This window comes from Miscanthus floridulus, chromosome 8 (genome assembly GCF_019320115.1).
Source record: "Miscanthus floridulus cultivar M001 chromosome 8, ASM1932011v1, whole genome shotgun sequence".
In the NCBI taxonomy this organism is placed as follows: domain Eukaryota; kingdom Viridiplantae; phylum Streptophyta; class Magnoliopsida; order Poales; family Poaceae; genus Miscanthus; species Miscanthus floridulus.
In genome coordinates, this window is record NC_089587.1 from 207,434,253 (window position 1) to 207,450,841 (window position 16,589).

The 16,589-nt window shown below is 44.0% G+C and overlaps 1 protein-coding gene, 1 non-coding gene and 1 pseudogene across 2 annotated transcripts; 2 read left to right on the forward strand and 1 right to left on the reverse strand.

The window, feature by feature from the left end:
• The first annotated feature begins 824 nt into the window (after positions 1-824).
• On the forward strand, positions 825-1,628 carry LOC136470549 (dirigent protein 10-like). Its single transcript, XM_066468357.1, has one exon. The coding sequence runs from the start codon at positions 825-827 to the stop codon at positions 1,626-1,628; it is 804 nt and encodes a 267-aa protein (XP_066324454.1).
• Positions 1,629-7,478: 5,850 nt separating this feature from the next.
• LOC136474733 (uncharacterized) lies at positions 7,479-14,943 on the forward strand (annotated as a pseudogene).
• On the reverse strand, positions 9,015-9,086 carry TRNAN-GUU (transfer RNA asparagine (anticodon GUU)). The gene has a single exon. It is a non-coding gene; the product is annotated as a tRNA-Asn (tRNA).
• Positions 14,944-16,589: the final 1,646 nt, after the last annotated feature.

The following is a 16,589-nucleotide window of genomic DNA, read 5'->3' on the forward strand; positions in this document are numbered from 1 at the left end:
TGACGATTAATTTTATCGATTTCAGAGTATATGTACGGTATATTTCACTTAGTGAGTCACCTTTTTATAGCATTGATTTCTCATTGATGTCAGCCTGAAATTCCTATGGTCATAGCATATATTTACATGTTTACTGGAAAATGTCCCCTTCTTTTGCATACAATGATGAATGAAAAGTCACAAAATAACTAAATAAGAGTAATCATGATACATGAACTGCAGACATTATGCTGATAATTGTTTCAACTTTTATACACTCAAAAGCTTTCCTGTTCGGTAGTGATTAATTGCAGCCAGTCTGGCTGCAGCTACAAGCCAATTGTACTACCATCTACATGTTTTGCTTGTGGAAATGTAGGGGGGGTGTTAAGTAATGGGTTATTTGGATCAGCACCATTACAATTCTCAGAACTTTGAGATGTACCATTAAAATTCACCTATTCTGAAACTTGCTATTACAATTCTTCTTCTACCTGATACTTGCCATTTTCTATGTCTTTCGGGTGTCTGGGCCCACTATCAGGCCGTATACGTGTACACATCTTCCATATGGACCAAAACACCCCCGACTGCTTCTCTCCCTCCACTCACTGACGTGTGGGCCCCACACGTCAGACTCTCCTTCACACACCGGCCACTCCTCCCTCAGCTTGACCGACGCCTCTCTCACTCCTCTCTCTCACACACACCAGCCACTCCTCCCTCTCCCTCTAGCCACATCAGCGCTCCTCCTTGTTCCCACACCATGGCGGTGCCCTTCCTCCCTCAAACCATGGTGGCACCCCTCCTCCCTTTCACTCCCACCAAGGTGGTGCGGCTTGACCATGGTAGTGAGCGTGGCTCGTCTCACCCAGCGGCGCATGTGGGGGCATGGATCCAGCCGCCACCTCCTCCCTAGAGGCGGATCTGGCCCCCTCCTCCTCCCCGGCGGTGGAACCGGCTGCCACCTCCTCGGTGGTGGATCTGGCCCCCTCCTCCTCCCCGATAGTGGAACCGGCTGCCACCTCCTCCATGGTGGTGGATCCGGCCCGCTCCACCTCCTCGACGGTGGAACCGGCCCTAACCTCCTCCCCAGCGATGGATCCGGCCCACTCCTCCTCCCCAGTGGTGGATCCAGCCCCCACCTCATCCCCGACGATGGATCTGGCCCCCACCTCATCCCCAGTGGTGGATCTAGCCCCCACCTCATCCACGGCGGTGGATCCGGATGCCACCTCCTCCACGGTGGTGGATCTGGCCCGCTCCACCTCCCCGATGGTGGAATCGGCCCCAACCTCCTCCCTAGCGGTGGATCTGGCCTGCTCCTCCTCCCTGGTGGTGGATCCGGCCCCCACCTCGTCCTCGGCGGTGGATTCGGTCCCCACCTCATCCCTGGTGGTGGATCCGACCCCCACCTCATCCACAGCGGTGGATCCAGACGCCACCTCCTCCATGGTGGTGGATCCAGCCCGCTCCACCTCCTCGACGGTGGAACCGGCCCCAACCTCCTCCCTAGCGGTGGATCCGGCCCCCACCTCGTCCCCAGCGGTGGATCTGGCCCCCACCTCGTCCACGACGGCGGATCCGGCCCCCACCTCTTTCCCGGCAGTGGATCCGGCGCCCTCCTCCCCGACAGCGAGCGGATCTAGTTGAGGAGGCGAGCGGCATGGATCCTGCGGCGGCAGATCTCAGCGGACAAGATCCGACGGCGTGGATGGGCTTGCTGTTGGTTGAAGGAGAATCTGACGTGTGGGGCCCACACGTCAGTGAGTGGGGGGAGAGAAGCAGCCGGGGTGTTTTGGTCCATACGAAAGATATATACATGTATACGGCCTGACAGTGGGCCCAGACACCCAGAAGACATAGAAAATGGCAAGTATCAGGTACAAGAAGAATTGTAATGACAAGTTTTAGAATAGGTAAATTTTAATCGTACATCTCAAAGTTCCGAGAATTGTAATGGTACCAATCCAAATAACCCTTAAGTTATTGGAGCCTGTTGTTTCTTTTGCATTTAGCATATAGCTAAATAATAAAAGCCACTTGTTTTGCACTTGCATTTAGTGCTTCTACTTGGACGAGAGGCGTGGGCTGATTTTCGTGCTGGTGATGGTGGTTATGCTGCTTGTTACATACTGTTGTAGCAAAGGTATGGTTTAATGAAATTTCCACTTCTGATTTTTTCGATTTGGCCATATTGCTCAATGGAAAGAACTCTTCTATTGTTCCTGAAACTGCTCACCAGTCAGTAAAATAAAAAAATCAGGCAGCAGATTGCATAGGAACTTCTGGATATCCATACCCATATGGTCTCTAGCAGGGCTCCTGTCGCTGCATCAACACAGGAAGGAATTCAGTGCCACTCACAAGAAATTTTGCAAGCTTAGGGCCATATGTTTCGCCTCAAGGTAGGCAGGAGGTCGACGCCGCTAACTGATTTTAGATGCCTTAATTATTTTTTTGAGCAAGAATGAGGGAGTGTTGTATAAGGAATCTGAGCGTCCTTATGCACTATATAGTGTTTTGTATCCATACTATGCAAACATTCTATGAAAACAAAATGTATTATATATGAATCACTAAGATCTGAATATTCTGTTTGTCCTGATATTTGCATTTAAATAAATAAATTTTATTCAAGTTTCTTGCTTTGAAAGAATATATTTTTGCATATGTTTATATTTTTTATTATGGTATATGCGCCATCCATTGTAGGCGGATGAGCATTATAGGGACCATGTGAACTTGTGTTGTGAAGAAATCATTTCTCTCGTTCCAATAATAATGATGTTAACCAGTCGGAAACAAATATAGCATTAACATTTTTAATTCATTGTAAGTCCATAGAAGATATAAAATATATGGCCTGTAACTATAGCATATTGTTTTTTTTCTTTTCTCACACAACTATCATGAGTACTTTCAGTGTAGCATGGCTGACAAGATAGATATTGTTGAAGGGAAGTCTCAAGCCGACGGTATAACACCCGCTGTAACAACTTACGGGTACGATCCTAGCTAGGATAATGTTAGGATAATGCTTTTAGATTAATTTGGTCTAGCTATGACACTTTGTTTTCTTGGATTAAATAACACTTTAACGTTGGTATTTAATTTTTACAGTATTATCTTATCTTGTGATCCGTGTGTTTTTAGTACAAATTATTAGCTATCCCGTAGCAATGCACGGATACGCTACCTAGTGAATAAAAACTAGCAGGTTGCAATATTTGGGCTCTGTGCCTATACTGACTCAACGACTTCCGTCTGCTGCAATTGTGTTCATGTCGCGAAGTTGATTTCGAACTACCCCTCCTGATATATCTATCTATGTTTATATCTATATCTATATACACCAAAAAATACATAGAGGTATCGTCGTACTGCCCCGCTCTGCTAAGCTCGTTCCTAGATTTTTTTTACTCACTCCTCCAAATCAGAAGCGGATATCAAATCAAATCAAATTAAATCGTTCTAAATCTGAATTGGAAAAAAATACAAGTCCTCCAAATCAGAATTGAATATCAAATCAAATAAATCATTCTAAATCCGAATCAGAAAAAATAAAATATCAAACCAAATCAAATGAAATCAGGAAAGAAATACAAGTCAAATGCGTAGGGTATCGTCGTACCGTCCCGCCCTGCTTAGCTCGCCTCCGGATTTTTTTGCCTCGCTTGTCAAAATCAGACTCGGATATCAAATCAAATTAAATCGTTCCAAATCCAAATCAGAAAAAAGAAAATATCAAACCAAATAAAATGAAATCGAAAAAAATACAAGTCAACGTTGGTGTTTGGCACGCGGTGCTGAGGAGGTTGAGGTCTCTGCTCGATGTGAACAACGGCCTGTTGCTGCAGCTGAACTCGAACTCGACCTCGCGTCGCCTGCGTGAGGGCTCGTGGGGCAAAAAAAAATACACCCCTGTAAGACTAAGGGAACTTGTGCAGTACCGGATGCGGATCTGAGTTAGGCAGCAACGAAGAGAGGGGCGTGAGCGGACGTCGCTGTTGACGGTCATTAACACCTGTTTTGACCATCAATATTCCATCCAAAAGCATGATAAAGTGAGGTAAAACATTATCACATGTGTTGCATTTTGTTTAAAAATTCATCTAGTTTCACTTGTGCTTGTAGAATTATTTGTATGCTGAAAATTATAGCAAAAATGACCTAAAATGTGACAAATATGAACATAGGGAGCAAGTGGACGTGGAAGGGGGCCTTGGGCCCACTTGGCCACGCCGGTCGGCCCCACAAGGGTGTCGCCCGAGGTGCCAAGTGGCCTGACCACGTCACCGATTCGTGGGAGAGGTCCTCCAAGCCTTCTCCAACATCGATCTCAAGTCGTGGGAGAGGTCCTCCAAGCCTTCTCCAGCGTCGATCTCAAGTCGGTTTGCATCAAGGGTCAGGATTGAGTGGTCTTGGATCCATGGGTCCACTGTCATGGACTTGGAGCCCTCCAACCAACCTTGGAATCACCTTACCTACCAAATCTTCGCACGTGCCATTAAGACAACCGCATTTGGGAGCCAACCAAGGCCCTACGATCGAAAGGCGGCGCAATCCTACGCCGGCCGGCGCCCCTACCCCACCGCCCGGCGCCCAAGTTTGCTCCACCGACCTTCTACACCCTCTATAAGTACCCCCACTGCCTCTCCACACTATAAAAGGGGCAGTGGTACTCGGTGGAGAAGGGCACCATCTCATTCTATCACTCCAAGTGAGAGTAGTAGTTAGACGAAGCTCTGTAGCTTTACTACTTAGAAGTAAAAGATAGGGAGATAGTGAGGAGAAGCTTGGGGAGGAGCCAGAGCTGTCGGCATCCTCTCCACTTGTGCTTCGGCGGATGAAGCTCTTCTTCGAGTGAAATCTGGTATCTTCTCTGTGGTAACTCTGCTCTTTTGTATTACTTAAGTATTATTTATATTATTATGTTTACTGGTTTCACCGCTTGGTTAGGGTGCTCTGATCTGTTAGCTAGGATTAGAGTAGTGAGTTTATGATTAAGCGTGGTGCTTAGGCTATAACTTTCCTACATTTGTGGCTAGGCCTCAAGATAGATTGTGGTAGGTGGCAGGTGGTGACAGCCATGTCCATCCTCTGTATTCCACTACGATAGGTTTAGTTATTAAATCGTAGGGCTCATGATAGACCTTGTCTAGTTATCTCTCCTAGGTTGCTAGACGGGCTGTGCCCCGAAGTAAACAACCGTGATATAGTCTTCTTAAGTCTTGCCTTAATTCATAGAAACCACAGATATCCTTTCTACCTATTATTTTTACCCTTGGATACTCTTAGTTCTTAACTAGTCCACTTCGCGTTTCCCGTGAAAATTTGATACCTTGGAATACTCCTAGGTGAAAGCTACATTGACATTCGTGTGCTTACGGATTTATCTGTTTGCCATATCTAGTGTCAACAGTCGCTGCCTCGTGCGGCTCGCAAGGAGAGAGTGCAGCGCGGGGAGGGGTGGAATCGGTGGATTGAGAAGAAAGTTAGGGTTAGGGGCAGTGGCGAAGCTAGAGGGAAATGGAGGGGGGTGCAAGAATAAAAAAGCCGCTGCTGGTTTGGGAAGTTGGGCCATGGGGGTGTAGCTTGTTGGCCCAAGGGGGGTGCATAAAGGGCCAAGATGTGGGGGTAAGCACTGATTTATTTTTTTTGGGGGGGGTCATCTGCACCCACTGGGCCTTACTAGGCTTCGCCCCTGGTTAGGGGCCAGCCACCGGGCCTTAGCAGGCCAGGGTGGTCGGGAGAGAGCAGCTCTTAGCAGGCCCGGGAGAGAGTGCAGGCTCTTTTTTGTTTTTTTAGGGGAAGAGAGTGCGGCACTTAGCAGGCCAAGGTGGTCACCGGGCCTCTCACCAAATTGCGGGCCATGCCAGGGCAGCCGCGTGCCTGGGGCGCGTCCCAGGCATGGTCCTGTATACCGGGCCATGCCAGCCTGGGCCCGCTCGCTACCGGGCCGGGCCGTGCTCGTGTTGGGCCAAAAAATACGGGCTTCGTGTCGGGCCGTCGTGCCAATGGCTGCATGCCCATATATAGCAGTACTTAGCTGACAATTGCGCCTTGTCGCTATCAATGTGAAGCGTAACTATTTTGTATGGTTGGAGGAATGTGGAGACAGCTTTGCATTTTCTATATAACAAGATTTATAGATTTCTTAATATGTTTATCTGCGCCATAACTCACGTTTGTCGATGTAGTTGTACATAAAAAAAACCATGATCCTCGTGTAACGCACGACATATATCTAGTGAAACATATTTTTGTTTTTTTAAGGGATAGTGAAATATATACGTGCCTTGTCGCGGTCGCGAAAAGGCTAAAGTCCAATTTACACCCTCCAACTTTCGTCAAAGTCCGAATTTCAACCTCGAACTTCAAAATCGGATAACTTTGGCCCTCCAACTCTTGAAAAAGTTCAACTTTCAACCTTCTGGGCGGTTTTGGCGATGAACAGTAACTTTTGATATTTTTAGAGGCGCCGAAATTTTATATTATTTTTTAAGCATCTTAACGTCCTCAAATGAAAAAACTCAAAACTATAAAGTTGTAGATCTTATTGAGAGCTACAACTTTGGTATAAAAAGTATTTTCATTTAACTCCATACAAATAATATATTAGTGCTCTAATGCGGCAAGCGCTATTATGGTACTGAAATTTTATATTATTTTTTCGAGCATCTAACTGTCCTCAAATGAAAAAAATTAAAACTATAAAGTTGTAGATCTCATCGAGATCTACAATTTACATATAAAAATTATCTTCATCCGATATCGTATTGAGACTCAAATTTTAAAAAATAGAAAACCCTTCAATACGATATCGGATGAAGATAATTTTTATATGTAAATTGTAGATCTCGATGAGATCTACAACTTTATAGTTTTAATTTTTTTTTCATTTGAGGACAGTTAGATGCTCGAAAAAATAATATAAAATTTCAGCATCATAATAGCGCTTGCCGTATTAGAGCACTAATATATTATTTGTATGGAGTTAAATGAAAATACTTTTTATACCAAAGTTGTAGCTCTCAATGAGATCTACAACTTTATAGTTTTGAGTTTTTTCATTTGAGGACGTTAAGATGCTTAAAAAATAATATAAAATTTCAACGCCTCAAAAAATATCAAAAGTTACTGTTCATCGCCGAAACCGCCGAGAAGGTTGAAAGTTGAGCTTTTTCAAGAGTTGGAGGGCCAAAGTTATCCGGTTTTGAAGTTCGAGGTTGAAATTCGGACTTTGGCGAAAGTTGGAGGGTGTAAATTGGACTTTACCCTCGCGAAAAAGAAGTTGATTTCAAACTGAAAAAGTTTTCGGCCCATTAAAAATGCGGCCCAAGAGCTAAAAAAAAACTTTCGGCTCAGGCCCAGAAAACCCAGTGCTTAGCGTCTACTAGCTACACGTAAACGTCACATGAAAACGTAGATTCTATATAACGCTTTCGTTCTTTCGTGGGCGGGGGGAAAAGCCCAGCCGCGAAACTCTGGTCGCGAACTCTCTGGCATCTTCGTCCCGGCCTCGAGCCACCCACGTTCCCTACACGTTCCACGGTCTCGAAGCCCAGCACCACGTGACCACGAGCAGCCCTTCTCCGGCGGCGTCGCGGTGAGCCCAACATGGCCATGCTCCTCCTCCGCCTCCTCCGGCTGCTGCACACTGAATCGGCGGCTTCGACCTCCTCGTCCTCCACACCTCCCCCGCCTCTCCAGAAGCCTCACGCCACCGCCGTGGGGCCAGGATCACGCCGCCTGCGGTTCCCCAATGCCACGCCCGTCGAGTCGGTGCGGGGGGCTTCGAAATCGTCCTCCGCTGCCGCCTATCTCGCTATCGGCGCGGCCGCCGCGCTCGCTTCGCTGCCGGTGGCCTACGCAGACAGCAATGAGCAGGTTTTGTTCATTGGCTTCTCTATTGCTCTTTTTTTTTGGTGCAATTCTGGGAGTGAGATTTGCATGATTTGAGCTTGCTTTGTGTTTGCAGGGCGCGTTCGACACAGCAGGGAGTGTTGTTCCCGCGGATGGGGAGGATTTGGCCCGAAAGGAGAGGAAGAGGATATTGGAGCTTGTCCATAGCCGAGGGATGCAGCGCGGGTCATAGCCGCAGTTTGATGTTGCAGTGAAGGGCCAAAAGGTTGTTCTTTCCCCCCAAAATTTCTGGCAATATATATGTTTATTAGCATTTGAAAAATCGTCCCAATTTTTTGCTCCTATTTTCGTGAAATTAAGTATACTGTACACATTTTATGGTAGAAAGAAGAATTGTAGGAGGATTGGGCATGATTATGTGGCAAATGTAGAAACATGTGTGCTTATTTGAGTTAAGTGTGAGTATCAGTACTTGAGTAAGTACACTGCACATTTTATGGTAGAAAGAAGAATTGTAGGAGGATTGGGCATGATTATGTGGCAAATTTAGAAGCATGTGCACTTATTTGAGTTAAGTGTGAGTATCAGTACATGAATACTGTGAGGTAGGAAGCTTTCGAAATTATGCATGGTTACTATTAGAGCACAGCAGGGCTGGGCTGTTCTCTAGAAATGACATGCAATCTGACTATCAGTACCATAGCAAGTTAGAAGCATAGCTTATCTTTTCTGCTATCATTATCATTTATCAGTAGCAGCCATGTTTAATCATCACTCGATGATAACGACTATATTTCTCTGATTTGGTTTGTTTTTTGACCAGGTGGTTGTTAAATTCAACATGCCATCTACTTGCAATGTGTCACACCTTATCGTTGATCTTGTAACGCATATCGGACTTGAGGCAGAACAACTTGGTGGTGGCTCGGAGGTTCTAGTGCGTGCTTGGGACAGGTTAGGAAAGAAAGTATATTTCATGAGAAATGTATTATGCAATTACCTTTTGCCATTCATGGCAAGCACAAATCACAAACAGAATAATTTCAGCTTTAATCTCCATGCATCGTCCTGTGGATTTATATGCTCTATGTATACTGGTTTTCAGCTTCTGATAAACCACATATCTAGGCCTTCTGTTTATTCTTACATTAAAGAATGAATCAAATCTCCCCAAGTAGGATTCGAACCTACGACCAGTCAGTTAACAGCCGACCACTCTACCACTGAGCTACTGAGGAACAAGGGGAGATTCGACCTCCTAGAGTTCAATTCCCGCTCTCAACCCGTGAATAATATGAGTCCGAAGCTTCTTTCATAACTCCCGGAATTTCTTTGTAGTGGCTCCATTCCATGCCTCATTTCATAGGGAAGCCCAAAGTGGCTCTATTTCATTCTATTTCACTTCCTAGCACTTCCTATCATTTAATATCCATCCCTTTGGAGAACCCCATTAGCTGATTTTCCTGCGATCTCATGAAGCCACGTCACCATATAGGGCCCGCTTCTTCCCACCTTGGTCGATGCATCAATGACTACTTTGCCTCTTCTCCTTCCCAGTGCGGTAAACGCGGGCACCTATTCTTCTCTAGCATATGAACGGACGAACTGCTCCAACTCACGATTAAATAAACAACCACTCACAGCCTCCTCAGTTGGTGTGGAAATGATTGCTTCATAAAACCGCCATGAGAAACTGAGTGGTCAGTTAGATTTATATAAGCTAGCAAGGTTCCTACGGCTCCATTCACCCTTTCGTTCATCTGGCTCGTGGACCAGGTGCTGGCCTTCTCGATTGTGAGAGCCATGCCAGCCATCTCCCTTGGCGCCAGCTTTGTCGTGGTGGAGGGGCGGGGACCATCAGCACGTCGCAGCGGCGTGCCACCAGTAGCAGCAGTGGGAAGAGGTGAGGGCAAGGAGAAGCCTTGCTCGCGTTCAAGAGACGGCAGTGGCAGGGCAAGCGACGGGGGAAGAGTGGGGGTCAGAGGCCCGCATGGCACGAGCCAGCCTTGCGCTCCGCCCACATCCAGCGTCGCGCCCCTTCCGCGCACCGCGCGCTCCGCCGACATCTACGCCACGCTTCACACTGCTGTCCTGCATCGCTTGGTGGCGCTCACAGTTCTTCGGCCGGCACCAACGCAATAGATGATAATTCTTTTTTAAACTGCGAGATGGCGATTATTTCACATGAGGAAGGATAGACAGCGAGCAGTCTAAGGCATGGACGCATGGTAGTTCAATACTTCAATCATTTCTTCTATTTTCTTTTTTTTCATTCTTTTTAATTTTCAACTTTAATAGTATGTCAAAGTTGCGCCATGATCCAATAAAACACTACAAAGTTCCCGCAGCAACACGCGGGGTATCATCTAGTTGACATAAGAGATGTCATTTATAGTGCACATTGTTAATTGGGTGACTGAAGAGGGTTCTATTAAATGATGTGATTCATTTTTGTTGATGAATTCTCCCGTCCATACAAATCCCTAATCCCTGCATTTTTCTCTTTCCTACCCCCTTGATAATGTTTGCTCATGATAGTAGAATAGAAAATCATTGCAGTTCTGAAAAGTGCATTATAAGCTTCTTTAATAGAATATTTTACCCGCAAATGGCCTTTTTCGATTTCAGTCCGTTGCATAGATAAGGGTTTCCCAAGTCTTATAGATGTATATGGTATACCAATATATTTTATTTACTCAAGTGCTTCTTTTCCAGTCCAGCTGCACGTCAAATCACACTGAACCCTCCCAAGAAGACTAGCACCGGGGATCACAATGAAGATGGTCTCTGTGTTCTGATATTTGAGCCACTTATCGGATCAGATTATTCTGTTAGTTATTTTCGACCCTTCATTGACGACTTCTGAAAGAAGTTTGTTCTGTTATTTCTCTTTATATCATGATTCTTTTTTCAGGAAATTGAATTCATCAAGCGTGGGAGTTTTAGTTTGAAAGAACTTGAGGCTTTGATCAGTGCTTTAAAAATTGCCGGTGAAAAAAATGTTAAGGGGTCATCAGGGAAAAACACACCAAGAAAAGGAAATGGTCAGAGATCTAAGCATGTACCCTCTTTGGAGAAAATTGTATCTGATTTAGAGGTTATGGGTGTTAGAGTCTATGGATTTGATGAAACATCAAGTGTTCCAATGGATGGCACTGTAATCTGGGAGAACCTTGCAGGATATGAACCTCAGAAAAGGCATGTGCCACCAGTTTGCTATTCCTTTCCTCTTTTTTACCAGCTTCTTAATGTACCATGAATTAGGATAACTGACAAATTTCCAGTGACCAAAAGCAGCTGTGGTTTGCAGGAAAAAAAATCTAAAACATATTTTTTGAGAACAGTAAAGTTCAAATATTATCCAATTAAATATGTATATACATCTGTGTCTAATCAAAAGGAGCATTTTATTGAGAGATATTTGTTTTTTGCTGACTTTTAGAGATGAAGCCCCAAATTCATTGTTGTTTATTTTGGCTTCCTGTCAGGGATTCCTATTAGTCTTATTACTTACTAGACAAATGATTTTTGTGTACTCCATTCTGAAATTGTTGTCTTTAAGCTTGAAAAGTGTTTCTTCTCCTAATATAGGGAAATAGAGGATACCATACTCTTAGCTTTACAGAGTCCTGAAGTGTATGATGACATTGCTCATGGTACGCGCTGCAAATTTGAGACAAATAGACCTCGAGCTGTTCTTTTTTAGGGCCCACCTGGTGAGTTGCCTGAATCTCACCTTGATTAATGCCTAAAAGTAGGTTCTTGCGGTTATCTTGTATACTGTGCTGAGAGCTGCAGTAGAAGATAGCTTCATTGAGTTTATTTCACAATAAAGAAAGCTTACAAGGTTTGTTAATAACCCACTGAATATTTATACGAAGAAACCACGAGAGCACCTTGCAAGCAAGACCTGAGAGTGGAAAACCCACATGTTCCTTTTTATACACCACTAATATTTATATGAAGAAACCACAAGAGCACCTTGCAAGCAAGACCTGATGCTGGAAAACCCACATGTTCCTTTTTATGCACCACTAGCCTGATTGCTTGCACTCTCAGGTTGCTGTGTTCACACACTTACCATCTATCACTCATTATTTTAGGGACAGGCAAGACATCTTCAGCTCGAGTTATTGCCAAACAAGCAGTGAGTATTATATTTTTTGTATTGTCCCAAAGTAATGTTTGGATGAGCATTTCTTGAATATGATGAATATTTTATTCAGTTAGCCTTTGATTTCTTCTCTGCAAATTTATAGCTGATGCCAATTATCTTTTTAGTAGAATTAATTTGTTATTTGCTCATTTCTTATATTAGGGAGTTCCACTACTATATGTGCCACTTGAGGTTGTTATGTCAAAATATTATGGTGAAAGCGAGCGTCTATTGGGATCTGTTTTTTCACTTGCAAATGATCTTCCTGAAGGAGGTATTATATTCCTAGATGAGGTATATTTCGTAATCTTTGTAGCATACACGCTCAAGCCATTGCAAAATGTATTGAACATCGTGTGTGTATGTGTGCGTGCGCGTGCTGTTATAGGTGGATTCTTTTGCTATTGCTCGAGACAGCGAAATGCATGAAGCTACACAAAGAATCTTGTCAGTAATTCTGCGACAGGTAGGGTCCTTGTTTATTTTCCTTGTAGGGGAAAATAACCTTTGCTTATTACTACCTCCTGATTTGCACATTTTGTGTAGTCATTGGTCAAGAAGAAATCAAAAATAAAATTAGTTCTCTTGGTGAAGAATAATCCAATAAAGTCACAGCACTTGTTAGTTGCCTTCCCTCCGCAAGTCATTTTGTCCATTTTAGGGGGCACCTTTTCCATCTATGGCACATCAGCAGCCATTAAAGTGTCTCTGTATCACGTTCCACTGGACAGAAATATCACTGTTCTTTGCTAATGTGTTGCATACGGCTATACTCATTCACCGGTGAATGTGGAGACCGGAATATTTCATATTCCTTATTCTAAAAAAAGTGCTGCGTGTTAAAGTTGATACCCCGCAGTTTCCTAACATACAACTGAACATGGTCTGCATTGATGGTTACTGCTGTCGGCATATGTGCACTTGGTCTCTTAACACAATGCTTATTGTTGTTAGTTCCATAAAGAACATCTTTCTAAGATACTAAATAGTATGTATGTTTTGTAGATCGATGGATTTGAGCAGGATAGACGGGTGGTAGTCATTGCTGCAACAAATAGAAAGGAGGACCTTGATCCTGCTCTCATCAGGTGCAGTTTTCTATTGGTGTGCCCTTTCTTTCCTTGCAAGCAGTCCCAAATAGTTTTGGCATGGCCAGCTGATTATTGTTCTCTTTCAAAAGCTCTGTTGTTGTTTCTTTTTTTTCCTGTTTGCATATTTCCTAAGAGGCATAGATCTCAACGTTTAAGCTGCTAGCGAACCAATAGTTCAACATTGAACTAAGCCGCATAACCTTGTGGCATTTCTAAAATTTGAGTTCTGACCAACTCGCTCATATTTCCCGTACATATTATTCTTGTAAAAGGTACCTCTAACTTATTTTTTTTTCTGGTGCACCATTGCAGCCGTTTTGATTCAATCATCTGCTTTGGCTTACCGGATCAGCAAACTCGTGTGGAAATAGCTGCACAGTATGCCAAGCACTTGACTAGATCAGAATTAGTTCAATTTTCATTGGCCACTCAAGAGTAAGTACTACAATTTGAACACAGGATTTAACATGTTTATGTTGCATTTGCAAGCCTGTACCATAAAATTGAATGGAGGTCTTGATGGTTGATTACAGTTTTACAGATTCGTATCTACCCATATTCTTGGTTAGCTGGTGAGGATGCATATATACTGTGTGGCACCATATCTGGTGCAACCTGTGATTAGAATTAGAGATGTCCAGAAAACCAGTACTAGTTTGCAGCTACTTCTGGCTTGTGCTCAGCCAGTATGGAATTCCAAGCCTAATCTCTTGAATTCAACCTTCACATCTGGTAGTTAGTCAATTTCTAAATTAACAGTACATCTGGTTATGAAGTTTTCCCAGTCTTGTTTAACTGGTGAAATTATGTGTTACTAAGAAAGATCTAATTAAGCGACAGTCAAAAGAAAATGGGGATTTGTTGACAACTTGGATGTCAAAATTCAGATGTTTGTATAATTTTCGATAGATCAGTGCAATAGTTATGTCTTGTTTCATTATTATTTTTTACCTTTTATGTTCTTAGCCATTTAACGTTTTACATGGGAACTATATTATGGACGACTACTCAAAATAATGTTATGGAGTAGAGAATATCTTATGCATATGATTTGATGTTCTGACCATCCTGTAATTCCGAGTAACAGTAGTATCAACTTGATTTATGGGAAATTGGGAATCGATGCACTTTTCTGAATTCAGTCGGCTACGCAAACTGTTCAATAATCATTTGAGACAACTGGTCCGTATGCAGTATGCAGTCGTTGAGTTCTGACTAGTTCTTAACATTGATTGCAGGATGTCAGGAAGAGATATCAGGGATGTGTGCCAACAAGCTGAAAGACACTGGGCGTCAAAGGTTTGGAAATTGGTCTGCAAAAGTTCCTTTTTTTATGCTTTCTATGATTAGCGTTTCACCTTGCCATTTTGTATTTTTTTATTATAGTTAATAAGGGGGCAGGTCACAAAAGATGAGAAGGGAGAGCCGAGTCTTCCTCCAATTGACGAATACCTTTCCTGTGCTGAACAGAGACGGAAGTCCTTGCCTGATAGAACGAGACGGACATCCAGGTCCCCTGCCCTTAAGTTAGCATGAGTCTACTTACCAGTTTATCTTACATGCTCATATACTACCGAATGTAGTTCAAATGGGAATGTGTGTAGGCTTTGCTAAACAGTTTTTTTTTATGCGACCTATGCTTAATACTTAGGAAATGTGGCATCTATGATCTATCCAGTTTTTGACGGCAGCACACCTGAAATTTTGGAGAGGAAAGCTTAAGTGACAGATAAATGGCTTTCTTGTATTGTTTTTCTAAACTAATGTACAGAGATTATCAACGCACAAGTGAATATCATGTTTAAGTGCCAATGCCATCTCTTAACATGAACATTTGGTACATTTTGACAGACAATAATTTTGACAGACAGTGTGCTTTTTCTGGTCATTTTTTGCAGTCATTGCTCATATATCTTTATTTATAGTTTTATACATATTAGATTGGACATAAAGGTGATAGGTGTGGACTTGTCTCGAAAGTCATTCCTGGTGATCATCTTAGGTACCGTTTAGTTCCCTCCTAAAATGCCAAATTTTTTAAGATTCCCTGTTACATCAATCTTTGAACGCATGCATGAAATATTAAATATAAATAAAAAATAAAACTAATTACATAGTTTAGACGAAATCCACGAGACGAATCTTTTAAGCCTAATTAGACTATGATTGGACACTAATTGTCAAATAACAACGAAACTGCTACAGTGTCGTTTTTGCCAAAAATTTCGGCATCTAAACAGGCCCTTAATTTGGACTTGTGAGTTGCAAAAGGTCTACTGAAAAAAATAGGGAAACTCCAGCGTGTTCTTTTTATGATAAATTTATCATTATTTCTTGTGGCATCAAATTTCTTTATTGAGTACTAGTGGTGGTTATAGTTTCAAATGTTGGCAATTCTGGATCTAATAATGATTATGAAAACAAGCTCTTTGTTATAGAATAGGATAATGAAAAACTAGTCCCGGTTTCATGCTCTTACGAAGAGGCATCATCAGTCTACGACTACTCCAAACGACTAGCACATGCTACAAAACTATCCACCCATCGTGAAGGTAAAAACTACACACTAAAAAGAGTTCCGTGAGCTCTGACCAAACCTCTCAAATCATTGCGAGTTTTAGGGCCCATCCGTTTCTTGTGTGTGTAAAAGAAGACAAACAAAATCTATTCCATGGATTTGATGATCCCGTGCCATGAGTCAAGCCACACCGATGGAGCGTCCCCCACTGTCCCACACTAATCATCAGAAAGCAATTGCCTACCGGTCAGCTACTTAACACCATTAGGTGACCGACCGACATGCAACCGGAATGATCTTGCATTCCTCGTTTCACCCGACTCAACCGTGTAATATCCTCCTATGATCCTGATCATCCTATCTTGCAATTGCAAGTGTTATTACTGCTTCCCCGGCAGCTGGTACTCGGTAGCAATATGTTTGGAAAATCACAAGGCGACACCGGCTGCCCGGCCGGAACAGACGAAGACGACGGCACCCTTCTGCTACGCGCAATAAGCAGCGACGGCGACAGCTCTGTCCGCACGAGCTAGCCTCCGACGCAGGTCCCCCCAGCCCGACGCATGATCGGCGGCACTAGCATGACAAATGCTAATGATACTTGCGTCCACCGGCCCTCAACGCCGATTTGGCCAAAGACCGCAGTGCGGTCCCTGCCACGCGCGCCGAGAGTGCAGCGCGACCGAAAGAAACGGCCCATCCGCCCGGGGAGTCGGGAGAAACCCGCGGCTGAGGCGCGTGAGCCCCGCGCGTCCAGGCCGGCCGGCAAGCAGGGCAGGGAGGAGGGACTGGTGCACGTCCGCGACGGGGTGCGTAGGGCACGCTCGTGGGGTTGACCCGTCCTTCTTTGGAGTAGCGGGCACGTCCCGATCGCCGCGCGGACACCGTCCACGCACGCACGCACGCTTCTTCCAAAGCTACTACACGCCTGCAGCCATCCGAGGTGGTGCCCCAGTGCCCAACGCCCGCGGCGCAC